The 18,807-nt window shown below is 39.1% G+C and overlaps 1 protein-coding gene across 5 annotated transcripts in view; it reads right to left on the bottom strand.

The window, feature by feature from the left end:
* Positions 1-6,441: 6,441 nt before the first annotated feature.
* The window catches only part of THUMPD2 (THUMP domain containing 2), a 34,429-nt gene continuing 22,063 nt past the window's right edge, over positions 6,442-18,807 (bottom strand). The window contains exons 7-10 of one of the 5 annotated variants that reach the window (XM_011361368.2): positions 18,051-18,122; positions 17,462-17,576; positions 13,500-13,608; positions 6,442-7,404 (exon numbers count right to left, since the gene is read on the bottom strand). In XM_011361368.2, coding sequence (XP_011359670.1) covers positions 7,080-7,404; positions 13,500-13,608; positions 17,462-17,576; positions 18,051-18,122 — 621 coding nt within the window. In that variant the 3' untranslated portion in view covers positions 6,442-7,079. Of the gene's footprint in view, positions 7,405-10,781; positions 11,141-11,168; positions 13,200-13,499; positions 13,609-14,968; positions 15,080-17,447; positions 17,577-18,050; positions 18,123-18,807 lie in introns of those variants that run through there. The other 4 variants (XM_023531331.1, XM_011361369.2, XM_023531330.1 and 1 more) reach the window with 4 other exon arrangements.

Genomic DNA, 18,807 nt, shown 5'->3' with positions numbered 1-18,807 from the left:
CATCTGAAGGGCAGGAGTCACGAAAGGGCAGCCAGAAGGATGGCAACTAAGCAGTAGAAATAATGTGTAAAAGAGAGGGAGGCAGGCAGAAAGGGGACCTGGAGTAATTGCTCTCATTTATTACACCCTTGAGGAGGCAGTCACTGCTAAAGGAAAGCGATGAAAACTGACAATATTAAATTATTGTGGCATTCGGATGGCAAAATTATACTTCAGATCTCCTGATTCTCTTGAATGAGCTTGTCTAATTTAAAGCTAAGCTCTTCATGTACCTAGGCAAGTTTTCAGTTATTTCTTTAAATTCCCAACAAATCCCTTACTTTTCATTCTCAAATATTTTCTTGGACTTCATTCACTCTTCTCTCTGTCAAGCTTTTTTAGAGAGTGGTTTCATCCCTCCATTTCCAGGGGTCAGAAATAATCTTGTTTATAATAAACTTGGAATTCTGGCTGGTGCCCTCCCATCCCCTAGATGGGAGGTAGAAAGCGACGTAAGCATTTTGGGCAAGACCAGTTTACCAAGAAGCATCCCCAGAGCCTGATACATAGCAGTACTCAGTAAGTGCTTGATAGCTGAATGAATGAAAAATTAAATGAATGAAGAAAAGAATGAGAATTGAAAAGGCTATAAACACTATGTGTTTGTATACCATTCATAAAAATACTCACTTGAGATTTCTTAATTACCCAGACATCTTTGTGAAGACCTCACATCTCACCTAATTTTAGTCCAAAGCCTCCCTTGCATAGCTCCTTGAACAATCATATTTACCTAACATCTAAGTGAGAGATTCCTCCTGAAAAGCAATGTATTTTGAATCCCTGATGAGAAGCTTTCTAGGTGACATGGAAAGTATGTTCCCCTGACGGCTGTCTGTCTCTTGCATGACTTTCTTTGGAGTATCCCTTTGCTTCATCATCCTCAGATCCACAGACATTTATTTGTTCTCTTCTAACAGGACCAGTTGAATTAGTTCAAGAAATATTAATTGTCTTATGTGCCACACCCTTTGCCAAAGAATAAAAGATACAGATCCACACATTTTGGAAAATGCTCCAAAAGTTTTATTGTCTTATATATTTGATGTTACAGATATTTCAGCAGAAACTGAAACCATGATTTAGTTCTGTACACTAAAGGTAATTAGAGGTGCACTAAGATAACTAGAACCACAGCCTCTTACGGTCTCCACTGCTCTCATTCAGATCAATGAAGAAACACATTTTTCTACCTGTCATTGCTGCCTCTCGGTTACCTACACAGAGATGTCCACTCCTACACATTTTTCTTTTTCCTCTTGAAGGTACAAGTAAAGCTTAGGTACAGAATGAAAAAGACTGTATTGTTCAAAGTGTGAGAGACCAAAACATTAAAAGTAATAGGAGGGGCGTAGCAAAGAATTTAAAATTGAAACCTGAGAAATATGGCAAAAGGGGAAATGTAAAACATATGGGACACTTCACTGAGAATGAGATAGTGCCTGCATGACAGGAGTGTGCTTCAGTCACCAAAGTGTGTGGGACAGGCTTCCTAGTTGCAATCAACAGAATCTAGGTAGTTTTACAAAAAAGGGAGTTATTAAAAAATATATCAAGGTGTTCAAGAGGGACAGAAAATTAGCCTGGGTGGCTATGCAACCAGGGACACTATCTAAAACATATGACAGCATTGTTGCCACAACCACCTGTTGCAGCCTCTGCTGGGCACATACGCTGCAGCTTGAACCATTGATTTGGACCCTGAATGCTGCCCTCTGTCCCTCCTGACCCCTGAGGCCAGATGCTTCTGAAGCCACTCTTCCAGAAAGTGGGTTCCATTAAGGTGCCTGCTTAATTAGAGGTGATGAGGTAACTGGTGCTCCTGCCACTTTCACCCATTGGTCCCTTTATTCTGACTTTGGGAGAAAGAGCACCATCTATTGGTCATTGGATAATAGCACACCTAGCTTCCCATATAGAGGCATCTCATTCTCTCAAGGAATTCTCTCTCTACTGGAACAATAATTCAGTGTTTAATAGGCTGTTCCACCATGCCACTGGCCTTCTGTTTCAGATGACAGGGTACATGGTGAGAATAGAATGAGCATAGGTCTATTGTCTCACTCAAATCACTGTAATGGAACTCTGGTGAGCAGCATTGTTGCATAGAAATAAATGACAGTGAATAAGGCAATTTGGAAAGTCCATGAAAGGTGCTGCTTGCCTGGAGAATCCAAATCCAGCAAGAGTCATTATTACAGTGAGGACAAATTTTTGCTCTCCACGAGGGAAGGGTCTCCACCATAATCCCCCTCTCGATGTGGTGTTGCAGCAAGTCACGGGGGAGGTCACTGCTGCTGAAAATTAATCATCCTGGGTGAGAAATAGTCCTTGTTAGGCCAATGCATTATCTCTATTCCTCAAACCACGGCCACTTTGTCCCTGAGGCCATTGAGCTCGGGTGGCTGGGAGAAGGGGAAGGCACAGGGCAGACAATCTTCTACCCGTGAATTTAGACCTCCTCTACAGTGGTGATTCTTGACCATTCCAGTGGGACAAAATATTCTCCTACATTTTGGGGGCCTGTTCCGAGATGTCCATCCACATTCCTCTTCCCCAGACCTCCTTTCGCGTCACTGACCATTCTTTCAAACTGGCAAACACTGCGCATGGTAGGGTGGGCATCTGCCTCTCAGGCCGTCTCCTCTTCTAGGCAAAGGGCACAATGTGGGCCACTGCCAGTCCTGCTCCTTGGACAGATTTATTTTCCCCAGTGTCCCTTGGCCCTGAGTGGGGCCGAAATGCTCCAGCAGTTAAATTCCAGCAGGTGCCAACGAAACTTGCATGGCCATCTGTAAACCAGATTTGACTTTTCTCCTCCTTGGTGAACTGCTCGTTGGGAATTTCCCATGGGGCCATGGTCGTGAGGGAGGCAGCAGCACGGCAGGCAGGAGGCATATCCCAGGATAAGGCTCTAACTGCTCCTGCAGCTCCTGAGGACCCTCAGCCATGTGTTCAGTGCTGACATATACTGCTTCCACCTGATGAGGGCGTGCTGCCAGGCCGAGTGGGCCTGCTGAGCTTGTGGCTTAGTGGATTAAATCACTCCCAATTCAAGATGTGCAGCTTAGGTCACGTGCTTACCTCGGGTCCTGTGGTCAAGCCCTCTGTTGCAAGCCCCAGTAGCAGGTCAAGAGTTATTTCCAAAAGGAGAATAATTACTTGCATAAGAGAGCTTGGCTTTGCTCCAAAAGCTAAGAGGCTGCAGCTGTACTTCCTCTATTAGGACTTGCTGCTGACTCTACACAGTACCCACAGTCAGCCACAGACACGCCGAGCACCGTCAGATCTCCTGTGTCAAAAGGGCAAAAATGCAGAGCTGCTGACAGTGGGTCTGGACCAGCCAGAGCCCTCCCTTGCCCAAGCCTTCATTAAAATTAAATGAGTCAGAGCAGCAAACTCCAAGGTGACATAGGTTGCTTTCAGATGCCAAAGAATTCCATTAAGCATCTGTGCCTCTTTCTTCTTGGTGGCACTAATAGCCACAGTTTCTACAAAGATATAGTATTGTATTTGTTTGGCCATTTTGGTAGTAAGGGGCAGCCTAAGGAAGGCGTGACCTTGGCCATTCAATCATAGACATCTTTACTCCATGGGCTGGTAGCCATTGTGAGGATTCTGCACTTGCTGAGGAGCTATTCCTATTTAAGACTCAGGAACTGGGGAAATTACCACATAAGTTTTTACTGAGAAAATTGAAGCAGTTAGAACTACCACAGTCTACCTCCACATCTGCCCACTTTCCAACATCTGCTTCCATTTACGATCTGTTCTCATATAATCTGTGTTTCTGTAATGGGCATTAATGCAAATATTATCACTAAGTAGGGGGATGATGTCACTCTAGGGTGGAAATTGGGTGGGTTCATAAGTAATCTTTTTTTCCTCTCAGCACATTAATATTTCGTGGCACCAGATAAGAGCAGCTAAATGTGGAGGACGCTGGTGGAATAAGCAGAATAAGCAAGTGCGAGAGAATAGGTCCTTGCCATACTGCCCGCTCACCACACCTTCCTCTTGCTTCCGTTTGGCCACTCTTTCCATCCAGGCAGTGCTTATTGCACAGCTCAGCACTTTCTACCCTTCCTTCTACCGTGTAGCATCAAGCTGCCTTTGCCCTTTTCCTTGGAAAGGTGAAATCCTTTCTTTACTAATGTATTTATTAGACTATGTCAATTGGTGTTTTTTAAACTATGTCAATTGGTGTTTTTGTTAGTACGCAGGTTGCAAAGATAGATAGTTGGAATGGTCGGCCCCAACCTTATTTTTTTCATAAATTGTTATATTTGGTGCATGAATTTGAGAATGAAAATTTTTTCAGGAACACATTTATCATGTCATTGCAGAAATGGCTGTATGCTGCCTTCCCACTCGTAACCATGGAGAAATTATTCATGCTCTTACAGAAAGCTAATCCCTCCACGTGTGAACTGCATTCATCCCCCCATTCAAGGACACTGCTCCAGCATTTATCCTTTTTCCAACTTTATCAGTTTTTCATCTTCCCTGGAACATTCCCTTCAGCATAAAAAAACAACAAAAACATGCTTTTTGTCCCATCTTAACAACAACAAAAAAATTATTCTCTTGATTCTGCATCCCCTAGCAAGGAATTACCTCCATTCTCCGCTCCCTTTGAAAGCTGTCTGTACTCACTGCCTCCAGCTCTTTTCCTCTTTTCTCTTAAGCCCAGTCCAGTCTGGGCTTGCGCCTCCACTGACACTCCCACTGTCAAGCTCACTAATGCCTTCCTTGTTGCTAAATTCAATGGTCGGTTTCCAGTCCTTGTCTTGCTTGGCTGCTTAGCAGCATTTAATAGTTGATCTCGCTCCTCCATACCCTTTGTTCACTTGCCTTCCAGGCATTCATTCTTGTCTTCTCCCTGCCTCACTAGTTCCTTCGGTTTCCCTTGCCAATTCCTCCTCTTCTGCAGATCTCTGGGTTGGAGGAGCCAGGGCTCCGGCCCATTCCTCCTCTTCCTTTCTCTTACACTCAGTTCTTTAGTGATCTCATCCAATTTCATGGACGCTATGTGCCGAAACTTCCTAAATTTATATCTCCAAAGCAGACCTTTTTCTTAAACTGCAGACTCTTATATTCAATTGCCTACCCAACGTCTCTACTTGGTGTAACGTACATCTCAAAATGAGCAAGTGTAAGACTGAACTTCAGATATCTCTCACCCGGCCTGTCCCTCCTGTGCCTTTCCCTTCTCAGTGGGTGGAAACTCCACTGTTCCAGCTGCTTGGCCAAATTCCTGCAGCCATTCCTGTCCCCTCTCCACCCACGGTACCACGCACACATCAAACACATCACTGGGTCCTGCTGGTTCTACTCTGAAAATATATCCAGAATCTAGCTGTCTCTTACCACCTCAGTTGCTACCACGTTGCCTGGATTATTGCAAAATCTTCCCAACTGGTCTCTCTACTTCCAACCTTGACTCCCTACAATCAATTCACAATATAGCAGTAACAGTGATCACACTAAATGTGTGTTAGATTGTGTCTGTTCAAAAGCCTCCAGTGGCTGTGAGTCCAAGTCCTCATAACAGTCTGCAAGGTCTTATTGTCATCTAAGCTGCCATCCCCACCCGCCACTCATTAACCTCTCATTCTCCTGCTCACTCTATTCCAGCCACGTTTGCCTCTCTGATGTTTCTCAAACACACCGGGTACTCTCTTGCCTCAGGGCCTGTGCACCTGGCTGTTCCATCTGCCTGGAATATTCTTCCATGTTCTTTAAATATTTGCTCAAATCTCATATTCTCATTGAGGCCTGACCTATTTAAAAATGTAAAACACTTCTGCCCCTAATGTTCTGTACTCCTCACTTTGTTTTCCTACCTATCACAGTTATCACCTTCTAACTCATCAAATAAATTACTATGTCGGTGTTTCTCATCTGTTTCTTCCACTAGAATGCTGAAGTCCTCTGGGCAGGGATCTGTTTCGTTCACTGATATGACCCACGGGCCTAGAACAGTGCCTTGGCAGATGGTAGGTGTGCAATAAATATTGGTTGTATGAATCTATGCATGATAGGCTCATGTCCCACTGAGATTATTGTTCTTTGTCAGAAACATGATAGGCTCAGGTCCCACTGAGCTTATTGTGAGGTGCTCTCAGAGAACAATCCCATTTATCACTGGCCCCACGAGCCCCACTTCGATCAGTGGACCCTGATATCGGGCTTAGATTACGTGCTCCACCAGAGCTGGAAAACAAGTTTTCTGCTTCTACTTTGGAGAGGTGGACTCACAAGGTGAGAAATTCCCCAAATATGGGAAGGTTGTTCAAATGCTACTAAAGCTAAGCTACTACATTAGGTTATTGAAAAAACAAGTCATATTTTCATCATATTCCTATTTCTTCTTTGCAAGCAATAAGCACAAGGAATGCATTAAATTTAAACAAGAATGAAGTGACAATTTATTAAAGCTTTTAGAAAAAAAGCAAAATTTATTTTCTACCATGTTGGAGGATATTGGCTCAACTTATATCATTATTATTCCTATTGATGTTTTACATAATATGGGCCATATAACATAAAATGTATTGTACATAAAATTATTTTCATTCCAATGGAGAAGAAAGTTATAGATAGAAAAAAAATCAAGTTTACTATCAAAAGAAGTAACATAAAAGTTTCTACATTTAAAAAATCTGCTAGTTAAAACATTACTAATCTTATGATGATTGTGATATACTTTGTGAACCTCTGAAACTGGTTTCGATGTTGAAGCTTCTGCTTAGAAACGAGGTGGACAGAGCAGAACTTCCCGTATTGTGAAGACTACAAAGTTTAAGAGGACTTCAGTTTAAATATTAATTAACTGTTCTTTGTCAGAAACGTTAAGCACTTTAAAGTCTAAAGCAGAAACTCTTACTAAAAACCTGTTTCAGCAGCCAGGCCTCCTGTCTTCAGGGGAATTTGTCTACTTGAGCTCTGGGGCACTATGAAGATCCTGGAGACCACCACTTCTATAGCTGCAGAGCTGACATTTGAGGACTTGAACGTGGCTCACAGTGTGTAGCCTGCTAGAGCCCAGAAGAGTGTGACTTCTTATATTTGCATATGAATGCATCTGTCCTCCCCAGGCTAACTTTGTAGCATTCCACTGGCACCAAAGAGCCAAACGGTGGCACTTTGTCTAAGCATTCCCGGTTACTGGGTTCCGATGAAGATGGCACTGTCTCTGATGTGCCAGTTTTTTCTTCAGGAATCAAGCACTTTTCAATTCCACGTACATCTGTGTGGCTGCCTTTGGAATTCAAAGGGATGCCGCCCCCCTCACAATCTTCAATGTGCCTGTGGTGATCTTTGCTAAGCAACAAAACAACGGTTCCGCCAACATGAAGCACTCTGTGACAAAAGACGATAATTGGTATGAGTATTTCTTTCCTTTTAGACAACAAACAATCCTACTTTATTTAAAATATTTGGTATTTTTAATTTGAAATTTAATTTTATCTATTTAAATACAAAGATTTTGATAATTAGGTAGTATCTTTCATAATGCATATTCATTATAGTAATTATGGAATAGCTAGTACAAATCTGCTTTAATTATCTATTTTTACTCTGCTTAAAAGGCAAGCCTCAAAGTAATTTGTTATCATACTCTAAAACATGATTGTACAAAGGAAAAGGCAAATGAAAGAATCCTAAAGACAGCGTATGCTGAAGGCAGTAGGCTGATGGCAGAAGAGTCACCAGTAAAGAGTAAGAACATGAACAAAGGAACGGCAAAGAGAAGATCAGAAAAAGGGAAGACCTTGAAATGTCAGCTCGTTGAGAATTCATTTACTCAATCATCTGAACAAAGTCTGCATAGCACTTATGTGGAAAAGGTAATGAATGACACACAGTCCTCTGAGTTGCTAAAGAGATTATTGAACAGAGGGAGAGGCAAGTAAAGAGTTAAAGAGTGTGGCAGATGCCATCAAGGCAAGTAATAGGTGCCGAGGGAACCTATTAGGTGGGTCCTAAACCTACACTGTGAGATAAAGGACACACAGGAATGAGCCAGGCCAAGTGATAACTAGGGGCTGGAGCAAAGGAGGGTGCTGGAGGCAGAGAAAGCATCGGCGACAGGAGGAAGTGAAAAGGAGGCAATGAAAGTAGCTTGGCACAAGGGTGACTCAGAGGGTAATGGGGCGAGGAGGAAGGAGAAGAGCTCTGTTTGGATGTCAGTGTGGATTCCAACAGCTGGCTAGACACACGGCCTGGAGGTAATGAGAAAGACCAGGGCTCAAGGAAGGGATTTTGAAGTTCTCAATAATAAACGGTAGATAAAAGCCATAATGGTGGATAAGATCATCTGGGGTGGCAGTACATGGTGAAAAGAGGAAAAAGGCCAAGGAATAGAGGCTTAACACTTAGGAAAAAGACAGAGAACCTATGAAACATAATCCTAAGGAAAAATCTAGACCACAGTGATGCCATGCAAGCCAAAGGAGGGAATGGTCTCAACAGTGTCAAGTGCTCCAGGGCTAACAAGTGACAAGGGTTATAAGAAGTCACTGGTGAACCTGGAAACAGCAATCTTAGCTGAGCACAGGAGCGAACGCTGGTCTGCTGGAATCAAGGGGCGACTGGAAGGTGAGGAAGCAGAGCTGTCCAGTGTAGACCATTCTTTCAAGAAGTTCGGTTGTACAGTTAAGGAAACAATGTGACACTAGAGAACCAGGAGTTAAAGGGAATCACCCCTATGCCCAGCGAACACGTCAGGAGCTTAAGAAGCATTTCCTCATGAGGACAATAGCAAATCTAGACAAGTCTGTCTCCAAATGACATCACACCTACTTCATCTTCCATCCTCAAATCCAGCCTGCTCGACTGCGACAATCTCCTGACAGGTCATTCTCGTTCTTGCTCCTCCCACACCCATTCCCAGTTTCCACATAGAAAACAAATGGAAATCCCTGATAACTCTCTTTCCACTATACTTGAGATGAACTCTAAACCCCTATATGATCTGACCCTCGCCTCTGTCTCCCACTTCACTGCCTGCTTGCTTTCCCTTGCTCACTCTGGTCTGAACACACTGACACTGAGTTCTGCTCAAACTCAGCCAGCTTCTTCTTGTTTTAGAGCATTTGGCCTTGCTGTTCACTCTGCATTTAACAATCAGTCCCTTGTGTGCCTTCTCATCATTCAGGCTCCAGAGTTCAAGTATCATCTCCTTGGAGAGGCCTTCCCCGGTGATCTATCTAAGGTAGCCACTGCTTCTCTCTCACGCTGTAGCAAAATAACCTGTTTTATTTCCTTCATTTTACCACTCATGATCTGAAGTTATCCTGTTTATTTATCAACGATCTGTCTTCTCATGCTGGAATGCCAGCCCCACGCGGGCAGGGACTTTGTCCTATTCACAGCTATATTCCCGGGGCTTAGTACAGCATGTGGAATACGCAAGACCTCCAAATGTGTCTGGGGGAAGTGATGACTGAATTTGGAAAGAATGAGAACAGTCTGAAGATTAAGAAATGGGCAGACTATGGTCCTTGAGGAGGTAGGAACCAAGAGGATAAATCCTGGCTAGAAGAGAAACAAACCTCTTCTATGGAGAGGGCCGGGGGTAGGAAAAGGACAGATGTGGCTGTATATCATGGGAGAGAAACAGGAAAACACACAAATATCTCGAAACACATAGAAGGAAATAGAATTAAAATAATAAATGATATAACTTTTTACCCACCATATCAACAAAATAAAAACACTGCCATACTCAGGAGGGCAAGATTATGAGAAAACAAGCCCTGCTGAGATGGAAGCTGGTGTAACTTTTTTGGGACAGCAATTTAGCAATAATGTACTAAAAATATGAAATGTGCATAATCTCTGACAGAGAAACTTCTAGGAAATTATCCTAAGAAGATCTAACAGCAGAACTAGAAGAATAGTGACAGTTAATATTTATCAAGTGCTCATCATGTGCCAGGCGCTGTTTTAAATGCTTTGTGTTATGCATCATTTAATCCTCAGAATTATCCCTTCAAGTATGTCCTGTTAGCATTACCATTTTGCAGATGAAGAAACCAAGGCACTGTGGTTTTAAGTAACTTGCTCATATAGTAAGTTTGAAAACTGTACAAGGATGTTCAAAACATTGTTATTAGAGTTAAAAATTCAGAATTAACTAAATGTTCATCCATAGGTATAGGTTATACAGTGGTATACACATATAATGTGATACTATAGCAACTCCTGAAAATTATAATGCTCATTATAACAACGTATCAGAAAAGAGATTCATGACATATTGTTGAGTGGGGTAAAAAAAGCAGGTTACAAAACAGAAAATTAAGGATGATCCTACCTATATAAAATTGAAAACATAGAGAGATGCCTAGTAGGACGTTCACAAATTACCTGTAAGGTTTTTCAAATAATGAAGAAAATAAGAAAGTAAAAATCACCTGAGATCCTGCTATTCAGAGGTGAACATTATTGATAACTATCTTTTTAGGCATCTTTCCTTATTCATATACACATCATTTCTTACTACGAAAACTATTTAGAATATTATAAAGCAACATTTCTCCAACTGTATTCTTCTGAAGACTAGTATGAGGTATTAGTTCTTGTAAAAAAAACAATTCTGTAGTCAATAAGTTGGGGAAACTGCATTAAACAGCATAAAAGAGATTTCTCTTTTGCATGCGAAGCTGTAAGACTAGAGGTAGATGATACAAATAGTCCCCAATTATTTGACCTTGGAATGTATTAGGCCTTAACCTTCTACACTAGTCTCTGGTCCCAGCAGATTGGTGTATTTGTTGTTCCTTGAACATGCCTTTTGAAGTATTTACTTCAAATTTTTGAGTTAATACTTCTTGAATGTCTGTATGTATAAAACATGGTATGGTTTCCTTTTTTATTCTTTCCAAATTTCTAAATTTCATTGAAATCTTGCTTTTTAATAAACCCAACTCAAGCCTCTTGGGCACACATGAACTTCTCCTTCCTTGAAGGTGAGCAAGTTGGATTTCTAATTTTGCTCATATGTTTTCCATGGTTGTATTTGAGAGGAAAGCTCCAATATTATACTTCTCTGAATTCCTCATGGTGCTCTGTACTCACGAGATGGTTCCTGCTGAACTAAATTAGAGGAAATAACTGAGCTGAGAGTGGAGAGCTCACGCCACCGGAGCAATCGTTTGTCTGACAATCTTTAATTCTGACTGCGTGTCCTTTCCCAGAGAGTCCAGTTCTGTATTACATCTAGGACCATGTATTTCTTGCCTATTATAATCAGGTTAACTGACTTTTTGTATTTTTTCTTACTTTTACCAACACAATTCGCCCTCCTTTCCATTTTTTATCTAGAGCCTTCAACTATTTGTAAATCGCTGGGAGAAAACTTAGGTATACTTGACATATTTATATACGTCCCCACGTACTTCCTCGAAGGATTTGAAGTGGTACACACTAAAAAGTCAGGAAGAGCTAACAGTTACTGAGCACTCTCTCGGTGCCTAGCACTTTCTGAGAGATTTAAATCCACTGACTCCTCAGAACAATACTATGAGGTAGGTATTATTATTTAAAAATGAGACACAAAGTGGCTAAGCGATGTACCTGTGACTGAAGAACTACTAGTAACAGAACCAAGATTAGAACCCAGGTGTCTGGCTTCAAAGCCTGTCCTCTTCACCACTATGCCATGCTACATTGCCTGTATAAAACCTCAAACCATAAAAAATCAAAAGTCAAACCATAGACTTTTTGGAGAAACATGGCAGAGTGAGAGACGTCCTCAGATCTCTCCCCTTGAAACAACAATAAGCTGAACATATAACTCAACAAAAACCACCCCAACTGCACACCAGCACGTCTGAGTGTGGGATCTGAGCATAAAAAAGTCAAACCATAAAGGCTGTGGGCAGATGGCAAGGACGCTTGATCACAAAAGTTCCTTATTTCTAAATACATATGCTTTCAATTGATCCCACTGAGGCATTCGAATTATGTGGGGAATCTTTACCTTCCTGATTCTTAGGTAAATATTTAAATTTACTGCCACAATGTGAGGGCAATCACATCTATTACTATCTCATTTTCAATTACCTAGAATAAAAACCAAAATCAGCCTAGACAAAGTCAGGCTGGTATAATTTTACTAGTGCTGAAAGGACTATCTATTCAAAAAATTGCCCTCAACTAAATTGTAAGTCTGAAAGAGGTGGCATTAAGTTGTCAAGTGGGTCAAGCCATTATTTCTGACAAGTTCCAGGTTAAATATGGTCACTGCTCACACACGTTAGTATCTCACCATGACTTGGCTTAACAGTATGGCTGGTAAATTACTTACTTAGGCCAAAGGCTGTGGTTATTAACCCTGGCTACATAACACAATCACCCTGGGAGTGGTTAAGGAATACAGATGCCCAGGTTCTACTCCAATTAAGTCTGAGCCTTGGTGGGAAGAGGTGGAAAATGGGCATCAGCATTTTTCAAAAACATTTGAAATGATTTTAATTACGAAGTCAGGGTTCCAGCATCTGTTCCAGGAGAATGTGGTATCAGGCAGAAGGAAATACAGGAACTCAAAAAATGTGTGAATTATAGGTGCTGCCCAGAAAAAGATCTCAGGTAACGTATCAAGAGTTAGGTAACTGTGTAACAGGGGAAGTTGTTTAGAAATGAGATAATACAAAAGGAAGGAAGAGGTGAGATGGCTCTAAGTTAAACTTAGGCCTTGAAACTGAATTTTCTCCATCCAAAACACATGGCTCATTTTTTCAATTGGCGACATTATTTATACACAGGCTCTTGAACATTTATGTTGTCATGCTCTATCAAATGCTCAGCTGAGACAATTTAATATGAATTGATTTTTTATTCACGTCCTTTCTTTCCTCTATGCATTCTGGGTTCTCTCCTTTATCAACTTAAATGATGAGAAAAATATATATTCAGGTCTCACTGTTTGAACCTCTCAAAGAAATGCTCTCACTGAATGATATTCCCTGAGGTTGACCTTAGGGAATATGAATATGCTGAAAGTGAATAATACTTCAGCATTTTCATTTCACAATCGACGATTAAGGTGTTGTCCATTCTGTTACCGAATGTTCCTTATGAGAATTCTGTTCTGTTTAGTAGCTGTGTGATCTTGAGAAAGTTAATCTTTCTGGGTATCAGCTTCCCATCTGTAAAGTGTGGGAGAGTAACACACTGGAGGCAGGGTTTTGTGAGAAGTAGAATTGGCTTAGTGAGACTGAAGAATAAGTCACGACTTCAGACATTCAAATTTCAGGCAATAAAAAAATTTTTTTTCAGAATGAAACAGTTTAAGATGATATGAAATAACTATTTCAATTATAAACTTCTAATTAAAAATCTTAGAAAGTAAGTTACAAAAACTCTGAGATATTACTCAAATGCAATCGAATCTTAACTGAAGAGCTATGATATACCTTGAAATTATGGAAATAAATTCAATACCTTACCTTTCCATTTCTTGTAAAATGCTTTTGATGTCTTTTCCTAACTTAAACTTTTTCCCAAATGGAATGTCAGAAATAATAATGTCGACACTTTCTGAAGGCAATGGCAATTCTGAAATACAGAAATCAGAGAACCCTATTCAGTAAGTTGAAATATTTACAACAGAAATATGAGAAAATTGAAGTATACAGAATTATTTTTACATATTAAATAAAATTTAGGATTGCTAATATTATTTCTAAGAAATTACAAGTTCCTGAAAAGTGTTCAGAATCACTCAAGATAAATGGAAGTTATATTGTTCTTTGAAAACTGGTTTTTCAGGGATGATAAATATGACATAAGTTATGCAGAATTTTAAATTAACCAGAAAATTCATTCTCTAAACATATTTCATGACTAGAAAATTGCCAGAACCAAGAATACATTAAGTTGTCTTTTATAAAATTATATTCTATTACTTCCACTTCTCTTTTCATAGTTACATATAAAATTCTGTATGTGTAGATCTATTTGTTTTTAAGAGAGATGATCTATAGCTTTCATTATATTTTTAAAAGAGATCCAGAAGGTTAAGAACATCTACTTAAGTCCTAATACTAAAGAAGAGCTAAACAATCAATAATCAACAAGATGAATATTATCACTAAATAAAATTAAATATAGTATTTGATTATGAAACCTAAATTTCTTTCTCATCTTTACGTTTTCTTCTCAGAAATTAAGATAAGGTAATATACCCAATCTCAACTTCCACATTTTCTGAGTACACTTTTCCTTTCTATTCTTTTTACTTCTCACCTATTCTTATGTACATAAGAAAACTTGGAATTGAAAATGAGCAAAATTAATTTAGAAGAGTAGTTATTTGATTTAAATAAAAGTCATGTTTCACACAGTGATATTTAAATGCATTTTCTTCAGCTGCATGTAATAAATAGTTGGCTTTGGGCTCAGTTTCCTTAAAATAACTACTAAGTTTTGAAGTACAAGCTAGATGCTTCTATAAAGAGGTTTGTTTCGTTTGGTCAGTGATAATCATCACGGCCTCATAGTGGATGGTAAATGTCAACATTTCACTCAAGATGTGTCCATCAGCAGCCTTTTTTGAGAAATGAAAAGAGTACAGTAGGTCCTTGAGTAAATGGTTTCATTCAATATCGTTTTGTTATAACACTGATGAGATTCTGTAGGAACGTAACTCTTGTTTATATCCATTATCCTGTGGTAAAGTTAGTTTCATTATACACTGTTTTGCTGCAGTTCCAAGAGCCTATTGATGATATTAAACGAGGACTTACAGTATTTGCTTTATTAAATATGCATTTTAAAAAAGTTATTGCTGGTGAGTTTATTACAGAATTGTTACCAAACGAAAGTATTTATACGGTACAATCAATAACTGTTACAGCCATTATAGCAAAAAACCCAACCCTCTATGGTAAGCTTCTTAGTCTCTATTTTCCTACACATATTTCATGTATAATTTGTCATTTCCCACATTTCCTTTTGACTCCCCAAATGTAGAGTCTGGCAGTTTCGTGAATCTTGCAGAATATGGCACGGGCCACAGGACATCTGACTGGGACTCCAGGAGCCAGGCCGGTGGGGCAGGATGGGTATTAGAGGAAAACTTACACTAATATGAAAGAAAATATAACCAGCACGTTATGGGGAGGTTATGGGTTACTGAAAAAAGCATGCCTTACTCCTACAAGGGTAGGAATGAATGACACCTGAGAACGAAGCATAACTGTCACCAATAATCTTATTATAACTCTTTTACTGAAGAAATGTACGACAGGCTATAGAAAGTCTAATTGGAAGAAGGAAAAACTCCCCCCCCTTTTTTTAAACCTGTCTACAATTTTATTATTTTAATTTACCATACATGTGTTTCTTTTGCTCAAATCTGTATGTATTATAGCTCTCCACTTTATACTAAGAAAAATATGTCTGTAGATTAAAAAAAAAAAAAAAAGCCTAACCAACAAATAATCATTTCCTATAATAGCTTGTAACATATTATCATTTGGTTCCAAATTTTCATTAAAACAGGAATACATGCAATTTCTGATAATTAAAACAGGAATACATGCAATTTCTGCATGTTAAAGAGTCATTTCCTATTATACTAGTAGAGGGTTATAAAATAAAGTGAATGTTACTAAAGAAGTAGAAAAAATAAAGTCATTAAAGCACACAAAGAGGACAAAGGTAGTGGTTAGGCAGACACAGGGATAACGATGGGAGTGTACTAACTTCCTAGATAACACACCCATGCTCACAGAGGTCTTTAATTCACACTGTGTGATGGGCACTGTGCTGCATGTGCTTATGTGATAAATCTTCATTACAACCCTAGAAAGAAGGCATTATCTTCATAGTATTGATGAAAAAATACAGAGAGGTGGAGCATTTTGCTGAAGGCCACATAGTGAAGAAACAGTGGTGGGGCCACTGGGTTTACACTCAGTCTGTTTGACTCTAACGTCCATGGCTTCTCTTCCTTACTAGAGTAAAAAGGTGTGACATTCTCACACCTGTCAAGGTGTTCATGGTCTTGAGCTCCTAACATGACATTTCTTCATGTGGTGTCAATAACCATGTGAAACTTAACAAGTCCAAAACTCTAACTTGTTCCCCCTGTAGTTTTCCCCAACTCAATAAAGTGCAACTTCATCTTCTAGCTGCTCAAGTCAGAAAGCTTAGCATCATTCTTGTTCTTTCTCTCATACTCCATATTCAATCCAACAAATATTGTTGGCTTTCCCGTCAAAAAGATACATATCTGACTTCTTCTTAACGTTACAATGAATATCACTTTGGTCCAAGTCACCATCATTTCTTACCTGGATTATTGCAATAGTCTTATAATTAGTCTCTCCGTTTCCATCCTTGCCCTGCTGCTGTCTACTCTTGACAACTACTGTAGTGATCCTTTCAAAAACTAGGATTTATTTGACTACTTGGTGCCATTTAGCTATTGGCAGCAAATAACTATGGGATCTCAATCTATAATATGACTCGTTTGGGGTTGCTTTATTATGCTTTTGCACAAAAGTTATCCTAATATTTTCTCATTGATATTCATCTCTGTTATTTTTTCACTACAATAAAAAAATTTAAAACAATATTTTGTTCTCTAGTGTGTAGGTTCAATACTGGGACCTTTCTACTACCTATTAATACTGTGTCAAGGGAATGCAAATTTTTTTTTTAGCTGGGAATTAAAAGTGCTCATTTTTAAGGGAGAAAGGTGTACTAAGGGAAAGGGAAAGAAATAAGGAATGCAAGTCTTCTTTACAATAGTCTAAATACCATGGGTCTTGGGGGAATATTATTTTGACCGGACTCAAAGACTTGATTCCATGTCATGTTTGTCACTGCTGATTCCCCATCAGTAAACAGGGTGGTTCCCTCGACCTTCCAGGGTGACCAACTGTCCTGGTTTGCCCCAGATTTTCCCAGTTTTAGTGTTGAAAGTATCAGTTTAACAAACTGGGATGATTAGTTACTTCACTCCTATATATCACAGGAATGATGTCCAATGTGAGGCAAGGGGAAGGTAAGATAATTCAGAACATTTCATATAGTTTATATGAAAAAAATCCAAGTAGTTTATTATTATAGTAATTACTTTTCTCTTTATTTTGTACCTATATTAAGTGATCCTTGGTTATGCAAAACAGTTCAGATGCAACAAACATATCTTAAAAAGGCATGTTTTTACTTGAATGCTTAGAACACTATGTAAATGTTGTTCCCAATCATGAATCTTTTGAAAAGTAAAAATGTAACAATTATAATGTTGGAAGTAAACTGAGTATTAGTCCCACAGATACATTACAGGGCATAAGCAATTCTAGCTTTATATACAGAAAGTGAGTCTTGTTTTATATTATGATTCTACATATATTTACGTATGTTCACTTTCCCAAATGTTGCACTTTTAATATCTTACCTATAACAGAGACTTTAAGTAATTCGATTTTATCTTTCAGGCCTGCAGCTTTCAGATTGTCACATGCGCCTAGTAACTGTGAGGTGCTGACATCAGCACCCACATAATATACATCCTATGAGAAAAGAAATTCATAGTTTAAGTAAAACTATCAAATATTTTATGTAATTAAGAAAACCTACTTATATTATTTCAAATGATGAAAATAAAATCAATAGATTAATTCAGGTTAAAACAAATTTATAGTATTTCTTTAAAATGATATTCAATAGCAAAAAATTAAGTTTTTATTACAATTTTAAAATCTATTAGTATTTTACACTTACAAATGCCAAAAAAAATTTGGAGATTAGCATAATCTGTCATGCCTAATTACTGGCATTACTTATATTTTCCAAAATTCATCACAGTATTTTAAGAGATAACATAGAAATTTAATTAACCCTTCATAATCCATTTGATAACAGTAAATAGAGACTCATACAATTAAAAATAATAATCCCCAAAGACAATTTACTTGTAAATAATTGTTAAGTAATATTCAATTAAAGTAAATACATTGCTTAGTTTACCAAAGTTTAGAACTTACTGGCCATTCTTTAGCAGCTTCCAAAAGTATTGTGCCGAGTCCACACATTGGATCTAAAACAAACATACCAGCCTAGAGGCAGAAATATTGATTTGGTATTATTAAGTCTATTGTAACAGGTATTATAAAAGAAACCTAAAACTTGAGAAATCAATATTTCCAGAGTAAAGCTCTTGAATACACTTTATTAGTTTAAGCCCTAAGTCAAATGTATGCTTGGCATGTTGAAAGATTAGGAAGGAGACCAGCGTGGCCAAAGCACAGGAGTGAGAGGGGAAATGTGGTGTTTATATCAGAGAGGTAGCCAGGCGATCCCATCAGGATGGGCCAGGTCATGCTCTTGATCTCAAAGGTTTAACACACTGTGTAATCTCACACTACATGCCCACAGTAGGGCACCTGGGGCTTCTGTTCCTTATGCTGGAAGCCAAACCGATGAAGTGCTCACCATCTGGAGCACTGCCACCTCTGCGGAAGAGGAAAAGAAGGCATGACAAATTGTGCACTGACTCTTCAAGGTGCCATCTGGAAGTGAAGCGCATCATGCCCACCAACACTGAACTGGCTAAAGCATGTCATTCACATGGCACACAATTGTAAGGGGCCAGGGAAGTGTAATCCTACCTGCACTTGCAGAGAGAACAGGAAATTTGGAGAAAAAAACAAATCAGTCCCACTCATGGTCACATCAAATCATCTGGTGGCTACTATAAGGATTCTAGTTCTGTTCTGAAGGATGGGAAACTACTGGAGGGTT

The sequence above is a fragment of the Pteropus vampyrus genome, unplaced genomic scaffold, assembly GCF_000151845.1.
Source record: "Pteropus vampyrus isolate Shadow unplaced genomic scaffold, Pvam_2.0 Scaffold66, whole genome shotgun sequence".
Taxonomy (NCBI): domain Eukaryota; kingdom Metazoa; phylum Chordata; class Mammalia; order Chiroptera; family Pteropodidae; genus Pteropus; species Pteropus vampyrus.
Note: the sequence above shows the minus strand (reverse complement) of the source record. Positions and strands in the feature narration are given on the sequence as shown.